This window comes from Ammospiza nelsoni, chromosome 1 (assembly GCF_027579445.1).
Source record: "Ammospiza nelsoni isolate bAmmNel1 chromosome 1, bAmmNel1.pri, whole genome shotgun sequence".
Taxonomy (NCBI): Eukaryota; Metazoa; Chordata; class Aves; order Passeriformes; family Passerellidae; genus Ammospiza; species Ammospiza nelsoni.
The window spans coordinates 39,765,823-39,777,822 of NC_080633.1; the positions used below are offsets into that span (position 1 = coordinate 39,765,823).

General features: G+C 43.0%; 1 protein-coding gene across 4 annotated transcripts in view; it reads right to left on the reverse strand.

The window, feature by feature from the left end:
* Window positions 1-10,507, reverse strand: part of TOP2B (DNA topoisomerase II beta) — a 60,950-nt gene extending 50,443 nt beyond the window's left edge. For all 4 annotated transcript variants that reach the window (XM_059490580.1, XM_059490566.1, XM_059490574.1 and 1 more), the window contains exon 1: window positions 10,113-10,507. In XM_059490580.1, coding sequence (XP_059346563.1) covers window positions 10,113-10,175 — 63 coding nt within the window. In that variant the 5' untranslated portion in view covers window positions 10,176-10,507. The remainder of the gene's footprint in view (window positions 1-10,112) is intronic.
* Between the last annotated feature and the right edge of the window lie 1,493 nt (window positions 10,508-12,000).

Below are 12,000 nucleotides of genomic sequence, written 5' to 3' on the forward strand. Positions count from 1 at the left end.
TCTATCCACTGACAAGTTCTATTCCAATACTAACTTTTTTAGTGCTCACACAGCATCAAAAAGTACATCATGGATGATCTGGTAAGAAATTAATCTTCTAAGAATCTCTTACTTCCAGCTAAAATTCAGAGACAAGCAAAAACTCCACTCTAACACAAAAAGGAATTTATTAATATTATACTTTAAGACCTTATGACTGTTTTCTTACAGATTCTGGTAACAGTGGTCTTTGGAACCACTGGCTGAAGCTGTTTGATGACAGAATCCCCAAACCTGTTTGGTCCACTGTTTTACCAGCCAGCTCACACACAAGCCCTCCACTAGCCAAGAAATCAAAAAGTTTGATGTTCTGACATCTGAACTTCAGGTTATCAGTATCTGGCTGCACTTCTTTATAACTCATTGTTTCCCACATCCTTGACCTTTTCCTAAGGCTTTATTGCATGACTAGTTTAGCACTGTGAAACTATTCCAGGCTCCCAGCACATTTCCATTTCCCAATTGCAAGGATTACTTGCCACAACCTGACAGATTTTTGTTTCTGAAAAACAAAATCTTTGAAACCCATACAGGCTGTATGTCAGCTATCACATCAGCACTGTGATATTTTCTTTCAGATGCTCTGGGTCCTATGGCCAGCTTGACCCATACCATACTGCAAGGTATTTTTTTCCCTGCTGACTTATCCTCATTATTAACTAACAAACTTTAGAAAAAACTTTGGGCAGGACTAAGGCAACATTCAAGATGTTCATACTGCAAGACAGCACCTGGAGAGAACAAATCCAACAGGGCAGTTTTTGAGCTCATGTTAACTGGCATACATGAAAATTTCACTCTGCAGAGCACCCCAAACTCAGGTTTTCTGATTAGGCTCTGGACCACCACTCACACTATATCAGTAATAGCCCAAAAGTCATTCAGAAGTTACTGATCCACCTGCACTCTTCAGTGGGAAGCAATCCTCTGCTGAACAAGAGAAGCAAATTCTTAGAGTCTCACAAATGTAACAGCTATCAATATATTAGAATTTGTTTATAATAAGATACCTTTATGTTATTTGCCTGTCTACCTTGCATTGAAATACTAAAACACCTTGACTGTGATACATGGGTTTTTCACACTTTTAATACACATGGTGCCCTAAAATGGAATGCAATATGATCAGTAGAAACTGTTAGAAGCCTCCTCCCTGGAACCTTCCACAGAAAAGCAACAGCAACATATTTACCTTAAAACAAGGCACCATATAAATGAAAATTAATGAGCTTCTTTCCTTTAAAAAAATCTATCCCAAACATTGAACAAACTCTACACAGTCATACCCCATATTACATTTGGTCCACACTAAAAACTACTTTTCTATAATTAGAAGCACCTATGGTAAGACAGCCAATTTTCTGATATTCTCTAGTTTAAAAATCTATTTTTTTCTGCTACATTAAAATAAATACGAATCCAGTGTTCCTTAAAAAAAGTTGCTTGAGTTTAATTGCTCAGCCCCTACTATGCAACATCTACTCCTCCTCTGGAGACTTTACAAGCCTTGAAACGTTTTATGAGCCTCATAAATATACTACAAATTCTAGTCTCACTCCTGTAGTAAATTCCATGAGAAAGGAACAGAGGGTTGGTTTTCCAGACATTGACAGCAATTTAGGAGGAGGAAAACAGATGCATCAATGAGTCAATAAACCCTTAATGCTGTTCCAAAACTCCCCTCTCTTCCTCAGCCACTCACCCTCCCACAACATTCCTACAGAAGTCATTAGGAAAAGTCTTTCAGGATTGTTCATTAAAAGTGCTGACAATCTTGAAGATCATCAAAACTCTACCCTTTAATTTGCTATTTAAGAATTGCGTCTTGGCAGGCAGAAGAATCAACCTCTCCATAAAAGGTACCATATAAAAGACTCATAACTTCAAATATATGTTCAGATTAATTTTTAAGTTGTTTTGCATTTTCATCACCTTTGTGTTACCTGACATGCATGTTAATCACTTAGCTGGCAGAGAAGAAAATCTACATGGCATATTCTGAAAGACTTAACTAATATGAGGAAGAGCAGGTTAACATGATACAACTGTAAGTTTGATTTCTCCCAAGCATCTGGACCATCTGCCTCTGTCTCCACCATTAAATCAGTAAGGAACTTCTTCCTCTTACCCCAGCCAATTTCTTACATGCTTGTACAGTCTCCTATTTGAGTTTAAAAAAAAACCTCTTCTGGATCTACCTAACACCAAAAAAGAATAACTGCCTCACTTCTTGCAACTGCTCTCCCGCAAGCAGCTTGGCTCCCTTTTACTCCAAGATTGTGACATGACACCTCACAGTTTTCATGATGATGCTGTAACACAACAGTGGTGGAAAACACGAATTTAGGATCACTAAACAGAGTATGACAAAAACCACCACCTCAGCCAACAAAAAGCTCGGTGCTGACACAGGGAGTAACAGCCTGGATGACTTCAGGCAGCAGAACTCTCTGTATCAGCTGGACTGAGACAAAGTTATTTTTCCCCAGACACCCTGCCACTCTTGTACCTTCATATCACGGCACACAACTGGAGAATAAAACACAGGACTGAAACGCTCACACTCTACTACACTATCATCCCTAAAAACTCCAAACAGCCCAGAGCTACCACGGATTACACAGCTGGAAACATCTCCTCTGAAGCTCACACTGTCCATTTCTCATAAGTAAAGATGCCCTGCTTAGGGGATGACCCAGAATTCTAACTGTTCTTATGGAAGTATTACATATCAAGTTATCTGGTTGCAAGAGCTTTTTTTTTATTATTATTATTATTGTTTTCCTCTACTTTATCTCAGCTTCTTTTGATTTATAGGAAAATAACTTCTCAGTGTTATCTTATGGCCCCTGTACTTTGTCATGACAGGAAAATATTATTTCTTGCTCTCTCCTTAAAGATTCCTTCAGAGATTGAGAAAGACAGGGTGAGCTCTTGGCACCTCACTAAAGGTAGACATTTGCCCAGTTTTTAATACATCTGCTCTTCTCGCGAGTTTCCAATGTCTGAAGAAGGAACAAGAAACCCAAGACTAACTAGGCCCACTCATTCAGTAAAAAAGAGCAAAATAAATCAAGATGTGGCATCCATGATAGGAGGACTCTAAATTTCAACTACAATTCTACTTCACAAATCAGGAAAAAAAAAAAAAAGTAGATTAAGCATTTTAATCCTGTTTTACATATTTCCATTTTTTTTTCCCTTTAAGGTAGCTTTTTAAATTATGTCCAAAGGAAAATGTAGAGCTGATGTTTAAGTCTGAACCTTTCAAACATGTTCTAGGTCAAGTAGATTTTACACTAACTTGGCTAACTCCCGTTTTGCTTACTTGCTGAAAAAAAACCACTAAAATTGCTATATGTGCATAGTGTAACAAATACACAGATTTATCACTTTCACAAAATAAAAAAAAAATAGCAGTAGTAGCTTACTTTCAGTGGCAAACTGTATTTCTATGTAAATTGGAATTGCATTGAGACACAGACAGGATATTAAAATAGCTTTATTAAATGAAACTAGATGAGCTGATATCATAGAATAAGTTAACTCACTTCAAAACACAACATAAAAAGACTTAGTTCATAAGAGTAAAAGCATTTGCAATCATGGTGAAATTTTAAAAATAGCAGATCTGATGCTCACTTGTCAAGGAGGGGAGGAATATTCTCCTGCTTTTCACAACAAACTTTTGAAACTCTTTATCTGAAGAATACAGGTAGGATACACTTGTGAATAAAAATGACTTAGAGCTGGTTTATCACTTCACTTACAAGAAACAGTTTTCTTCTATATTTACAACACAAATAATTATTTGGCGTTTGATCTTGACACCTTTTTTTTATCACTAGAACTTAAAACATAGTTCAAATTTTAGTATTTATTTTCAAAATTACGTAATAACATTTTACATGCCTTGATTTAGAATTTACTTTAAATGTGGAATAATAGCTTAAAAGACATTCTTCCAAAGTACTTGTGTTCCAGTACAAGTACTCAAGAAGACACCACTATGTTTCCAAGCATGCAATTTTCAAAAGAAACTTCTTCACACAGTTATACACATATAAAACTATGTATTCTTTTTCTCAATCTGCTTTTGAAAACACTTACAAAGCACCTATTTAATGCAGAAAAATATTTTCACTGTGGGTGACATGCAAGAAATTTCCTGTTTTAAATGAGAATTAAGTTTTCTGTAACAGTTTTCATTCTTAAGTTTTCTATATATAATGTATTTTATATATATATATATATATATATATATATATATATATAAAAATCTCACTCCCAGGGATGGAATCACTCCCATCCATCAGCTACGAATCACATGTGCTGCTTTTCATTAATTGAAACATAAACATGCATTTGCAGACTGCCTTTGCACACAGACACACAAGACAGTTTAGATGCAAGGTAAAAACCTACTCCTGGAAAAATCAAGTCAATGCAAATGAAATACTAAATTTAGTGAGTAATTTTTTCAGACATAAGGTGTCTATCTTAGACTACTTGTATGTTCTTTTATTTGAAAAGGTTACTTTATCTATCCAAATAAAGTAATTCCTTACTTACTAGCACGAGGTACATACAGCCACAGGCGTCTTAGAAATTAAATGTACACACACACACAGGTCTCACAGGTCAAATATTAACAGAGGGCATGTGCTCAAATGTACACCTTTCCTCCCTGAACACCTAAAGCAACTGCCCACAAACCTTCTAAAATCAATTCCTCCCCAAACCCTGAGATATACATCCCTTCCTAGACTTGGTTACAATTGAGGTCCCCACTCCTATGCCCCCATCACTCTTTCACCTGTGGCAGAAGGAGGATTCCTCCCAGCTCAGAACACAGAGGTGCAGAGGCACGTCCAGAGAGCTGTGGGATGGCCTCAGCTGCTGTTAAAGATGTGGCCCTGATCCTGTTCCTGCAGCAAGCCTCCACCTGATATCACCTCTACCACTTCTTTGATCCTGCATTATTCAGCACTCTGACCAGGAGAAGACTGGACAACAAAAGTATTTAATGAATGCTGGTGTGGAGGGTAGAGAATAAGAAGCAACCACTTTTTTTTTGGTGGCAAACCATAATACCCGAGGAATCCTTTTCAGACCTTTTGTGTCTGACTCGCCCAAGTGAGCCACAAACACTTCCCTCTGGTGCTGGAATACCCAGGGAAGTCATGACATCTCTTTACAGCACTGCCTCCTTAAGGGCAGCAGAATCAGAAATACTGCAAGGAGGGAATCCTGCTTCCCCTCAACTGTTGGATATAACTATACAGCTTAAAGCCTACAAAACTCATTCTGTTTAGTAAAAGTAAATATTATTATCAATAAATTGGGGCAAGTATTTCAGTCTGACCCTCCTTTCATTGTATAAATGTGAAAAAAAAAGGAGGGGGAGGGAGGGTAAGGACACACAGGACAAGAAACCTCCCAGTTCTCTGGTCACCACAATAGCAAAAGACAGACACTCATATAAAGGAAGAGAAGAGCACTGAAACAAGGCTTGGCAACAACACCAGAGTTTCCCCCACGCCCCGCCTGCTCTGCAGACACCACAGTGTAGCAGAGGAAAGATAAGACAAGCTAACAGCACATGTAACAAGTGTTACATATGTGACAACTGCACCCTGGCCCAGCTGCAGCCAGCGGAGAAACAGAAGGCCTGATCCAGATAAAGAAATGGAAAGAACAGAAAGCTAATTCTGAGCTCTAACCTGGGTCTGGAGAGGCAACTAAAGAGGTCTCTAAAGGACCCAGGAGTAGGAACTTCAGTGCCTACTCTTCCTTTGAAATGAACAGCATAGTAATGAACAGCAATAACAAGGACAAAGGACCATTTACCCTTGGTTCACCACTAGGACAGTATGCTTATTTCTAAAAACAGAGTTCATTAGGATTTGTTCATACTGCTGCCCATACCTTCCAAGTGTTTGTACCTGAGGCAGGCAGAACCCTGACAGCTTACAGACCCAGACCCTGACAGAGCAGTAACCCAATGCAGCTCCTGGGCACGCTGCCCCAGCCCAGCACTCTCCCTCCAAGCACTGCATGGGCACAAGAAGGGAATTCCTGCGTTGCTCCCAAACCAGAGGAACGGTCTAAGCTCGGTGTAGCAGTGATGGGCAGATCCTCGGGGCAGCAGAGATCCAGGTCAGATTTCAGGTGCAGAAAACCTACCCATAAAGTTAAAAACCACCCAGTGCAGAAGCCATAACCGGTGAGTTATGGCACATCACTAGAAGTTATTGGACATTATTCAAGAGGAGCACTTGTTTTAACCCTCTCAGAACCCATTAAAAGCCAAATCAAACTGAAAGTCATCCCTTTATTAAGTTAAACATATTTGAATTCAAATGAAACAATAAAAGAAAGACAATATCCCTTTAATAGGATTAGGGTGGGCTTTATTTGTTGGTGCTTTAAAAAAAAATATATAGTCAGACTCCTATCTTATCAATTACATTCACTCTTCATATTTAAAAAAATTACAGTATTAAGTTAAAATTACCTTATTTTTAAGGTGAACTCTGAATCGTCTGAAAGATGCTTATATGTGAATTTAGATTATTTGAAAGGCTGCTTCTTTTCACTTACCAATATGCAGCTACTGTATTTATTCAAAGAAGTATAACCCAAAAATATACAATATTTCCACCTACTAATAATATACATTATTTCCATTCCACTCCATCTAAAGAGCAGATACTAATGATATTTTTTTAAAAGAGAAGTCACATGAACACTCAGCATATATTCACTTTAAGCTAGCATTTCCTAGAGTCAAAACCTGTCCCTTTCATCAAGGACAGGAAAGTGGAAGTAGTGTCCAAAGTCCTAAATTTTTATCAGCAGTCTCAGCTTCCATTTATCAGGCTCATATAGCTCTTAGGGTTGAGGAAAAAGTCTTAAATACACTGACAGAATTAAGTGATTAAATGTTGCTTGTATGAAATACTCAGTTTTGTGGGCATTACCATTGTATCAGAACCAATGCACTTCAAAGTGTTACTTACAAGGACTTCACCTTCACTATAAAAGGCATATTTATAAAAACAAATTAAGTGCTATTACTGTGCCATTACAATTCATTTTCTGTAGTTCATAAACACACACAGAGGCTGAAGAATTATTTCTTTTGTCCACAGTAAGTTTTTCTAGTATTAGAAAACGCCATTACATTTCACAAATGAAAACTCTCCTAGTTACAAATCCATGCTTTGTTAATTCTTAAGAGTTAAGTTTTTAAGAGTTAGTTAACTCTTAATACAACTTAACACTTTTGGGAGTGACACTTGGAGATCACCCACCAAAAGTAATTTACTTCACACTGTTAAAACTCCACCTTCTACCAACTATCAGAGTGCAGAGCTGCAAGTCGATTTCAGAAAATCATCAACCAGACCAAGGAAAAAATGAGCTATTAAAAAAACCAAGCAAGTACATTTTATAAATCAGAGATTATCTTGGTTTGTCTCCAGTTAAATAATGCTAGATTATTTTCCCAGTACACATGTTCAGTTTTTGTACTCTCATTGTTCCCATCATTGGTAACTGTACCTAACTAATTACATTTCTTCAAGTCCTGTTACAGCTGAAAACACAGATGACTTGCTGTTTGTTTCCATGAACATTTAATTCTTCTTTTTTTTAAAAGTAAAATTAGCTATCACCTGATGCTTGTATGATGTCTCATTATGAAATTCACTCTAGAATAAGTTCTCTGCTATTGGAAGTATCTTTTCTTTTTCACAACTGCATGTAATTCTTTCCTACCTACAAGCATGCTCTTTGAATCACACCCAAAGCTGAAGCTGCACATGCAACTCTTTACTAAAATGTCAGCAACCAGGTTATGTATACAGGATCTGCTAGTTTGAAACCTAAATTAACATCCCACCAAGTTTTAAATGATTCCTCATCTTTAGGGCCAGACTTTCTTCTGTTACTCTTCAATTGTTTAACTCGCGGTCTTATTAAGAAACCACAAACTACAGAGAATACATTACTCAGACAGAGAAGCATCCTGGTGGTTTCAACACACTGGCAAGAATTCTAAAAAAAATCAAGGTGGTTTCAAAACGACCTACAACTGAACTGCAAGTGGTTGCATATCCAGCAGATACATGGCAAGCAGATTAAAGCCAGACAGCTGAAACTACTCTGTCCCTACCTCTGTCCCTCTCACCCTCCTCAAGGACAGCATATGATCATCTATTAATGAACCACCACTTAAACCAAGGGTTTTTTCAGCCTGGAACATAGGCCATGGCCCCGTTCAATTCAGTGCTACAACAATATTGTTCTTTTGCCTGCCAGTGTTCTACAGCTGACATGGAGCAGGTCTGGTTTAGGAGCTGGCTTAGAAAGCCTACCTTCACCATTTAAAATGCACATGAGAGAAAGAAAGAATGTCCCACTGTTTAGTAAAAAAATAAATGACCAGTTTCAACTAAAATCCAATTATTTTCCTACAACTACTCTTGAGTTGACAAAAACACTTTTAACTTTTACTGCTTTTAGAGAATGAAAAGTTTTATCATTTCCAGTTGTAGGAAACTGTTGACTCACCATAATTTCAACCCCATTACATTTAAGAACATGTTTCAATAAAAATGCCTATTCAGTAATTTTCACACTTCATTCTGCAGTTTTCTGTATGAGCTGTAAAACTTTCAATTAGTTGGTCAAACCTAGATGGTAAAATCTTAATTCTAAAGAGCCATCCAAAGACCACAGTTGACAAAGATTGCAAAGTATTGTGAAAAGAAAGGAGAACAGCTTCTCAACTTACACATGTTCCCATGGCTAAACTGTGTGATTTCAAGTGGCACACCCAGAAACTTGCACATTTTTTTTAATATACCTTTCCATGCTTCCAGCTTTTTGAAATTAAAGAGAATTACCAACATAAAATGCAGTAATTAGATCCATGGATATAGTCCACCATCAGAACACACAGGATTTGTTCACTCCAATACTACTTCATTTTCAACAGCTCCAAGATGTAGAGGGACACAAGAACAAGTTTGCTGTTATTCATTTTAACAGGACTCGTTAAAAGTTCCCACCTCTGGAAAGCACATGTGTCTGACCAAAGATACCTGTCCATCAAGATCTAGTGTCTTCTGCTTAAACATTAAAGAAGTTACCCCTCTATGCCGAGCAAAGGAAAGGCGGGGGAGTTACGACTGGCTGAACCAGAGCCCTCCAGGTCACCTTTGCTCCTCCTTCCTCTCAGGTCTCACCAAAACCTGAGAGCATCCGCTCTTACTGCTGACCAGGGCAGCACCTCAGCACTGGGAGCTCTCAAAGGACTATAAGGAGGCTCAAAAGGATTCACCAATTCTAGAGTCAGCTTCACCAGCACCTTCTCTAATCTTAATACTTCCCACCAATCCAGGAAAGGCAGTAAAACACCCCCTTCTTAGGTCTGTTACAGAGTTGCAACTTCTGGAGGATGATGAAGTTGAGTGCCAAGATGGAACAGCAAGCACACAGCTCCTGCTTCATGTCTCTGAAACTTGGGAACTTCAGGTATTGTCTTCACACACAGTTGGAAAAGAACATGGGATCAACACAGAGACCCTCTGCTAGCCCGCAAAGGCTTTGCTCTAGGAGCAAGAGGCAATACCCACAACTCTGGCGGGACGACAGACAGACAGAGATACCACATCTCGCTTTGGAGGACAGCGACTTCAAGACAGCCCTGATGACCCACCCGCTACCCCCAGGAGCTTCCCACCTGTTTGCTCACAGAGTGACCTCTTCCACACGGCTCCCAGCACCCCGAGAAGCCCCCAGAGGCATAAAATCTCCCGTCCTGTAGCATCAATTCCAAGCCCAGTCTTCCTCCTCCTATCCCGGAGCCCTCCACAGAGCGGCGGCTCCACAGCACTTCGCTTTCCACGCCAGCCCCCAGCGTCTTCCCTCAGCTTCTTCCCTCCTTTCAAAGCCAACCCGCGCTCTTTCCACACACGCAAGGGACGCAAACAGAAATAATAGTAATAACAACAAAACACGAGTAACAAAACCCACGAACAACAAGATGCAGCCCCAGAACTTACCACCCAAGTCAGTCCCCCGCTGCCGCCGCCGCCTCCTCCTCCTCCTCCTCCAGACTTTGCCATTTTCTGCCCGTCTCTCCTCAGCCGAGGCGAGGGCGCTCGGAGGCGGCCGCGAGGGCCGGCACCGACACCGCGCCTGGGGCCGCTCCGCGCCCGCCCTTCGCGCCTCTCCCGCCCTCACCGGAGCCCCGGCACCGAGGAAGGGCGGCCGAGGGGCCCGCACAAAGCGCCCCTTCCGCCGGCGGGGAGGCAGCGAGAGGGAGGGAGGCCCGGCCGGGCCTGCGGCTCTCGCTAGTTTAAAGGGACGACGGGCCGGTCCCTTCGCCTCGCGGCGGCAGCGGCGACAACAACAGCCACCGCTATCGCCGCCGTAGCGCTGCTGCCTCCCGCCCTCCTCCTCACCCCCGGGCCGTCCCCCCCCCGCAGCCACAAAGGCCCGGAAAACAGATTAATAATAAAAAAATCTTCCCCTCCCTCCCGCCTCCCTCGTCCCCTCCCTCCCTCGTTCACTCCCTCCCTTCCCGCCCCTGGCGCGCGCGCGCGCTCCCGCGCAGACCCGCGCCCCCCGCACACACGCACACCCGGGGCTGGCCCGGCCCCCTCCTTCTTCCCCTCCTCTTTCCTCCCCGCGTCCCGGCGCTGCTCCCCCGCCGTCGCCTCCTCCCCCTCCTCTCCCCACACAAGCCCCGAAGCGCTGCCGCCGCCGGGACACCGCGCGTAGACAATAAATAACCGCGCCGGCCCCGCTCGGCGTCCGCGCCGCGGCCGCTTCTCCCCGCGCAGCCGGCCCGGGCCTCTTCTCCCCCCGGCGCCTTCTGCCCGCCAATCACGGGCCGGCCCGCCAATCGCGCGCTGGAGGCGGGAAGGCTGCGCGGGGCGCCGGCCAATCCGAGAAGCCAGAAGGAGAGGCCGCGTGTGACGTCATCGAGGGTGGCAACAGGGCGCGAAGGGGCCGCACGGGGGCGCTGCGGCGCGCGCGGGGGGCGGTGCGAGGGGAGGCGGAGCGGTCGGATCGGGATCGGGACGGGGATAGGGACAGGGATGGGGCGGCTGGATCGAGATAGGGACCGCGGAGAAGCAGTGCTCAGCTGCCGGGTCAGCGACGGGCTCCCTCAGCCCATCTTCCCGCTCTGCGACGCCGGGCAGGGAGATGCTTCCCTTTCCTGTGACCGCTCGGGGGAATTGGTGTGGGGACTGGCAGAGCACGGCTGTCCCGTTTCCCTGGTGCTCCGGGTGGATGATGCTGCGATGCGGGGCGGAGAACAGGTCATGCGGTAGGTGGGCCGGGTGCTCGGGGGCACGCCAGCCCCGTAACTGGTCCCTGCAATTGCCACCGCTGTGACCTGCGGCGGTAGCAGCAGGGTGGAAGTCCCAGGGCTCCAGGCAGGACGGTGTTTACAATCCACTGCCCTCTTCTGGGCTCTGGGGATCGCCCCAGGAGCGCTTTAACTCGGACAGCTCACGGACATTTATCCTACATTTGAGCATCGCCGTGTGGAGTCTCATAGAGGGTCACACAGCACAGCACCCCGCTCTGTACACAGCACGCATCCCTGCGTAGTACAACACTATTTGCTGTTTTGAAAAAAATGCTGTGGCCAAAAACCATCTACTTCCTAGGTCGAACTGGTGTGTACAAAGCCCAAAATTCATGTCATTTTAGGTATCAGCACACAAAATATGTACAGTTTTACATACTTTGCACCAAATGTATATATATACTTATACATGTATAACTCTAAATATTATAATCAGATTTTTTTATGACAATGCTTCAACACACACAGCTTCTCAATTAGCAATTTTCATTCTGCTGTGTAAAATGCAAAGGACCTACCTAGCCCAGCCTGTTCCACTCCTTGAATTATTAAGAATGTAAAGTCTCAAA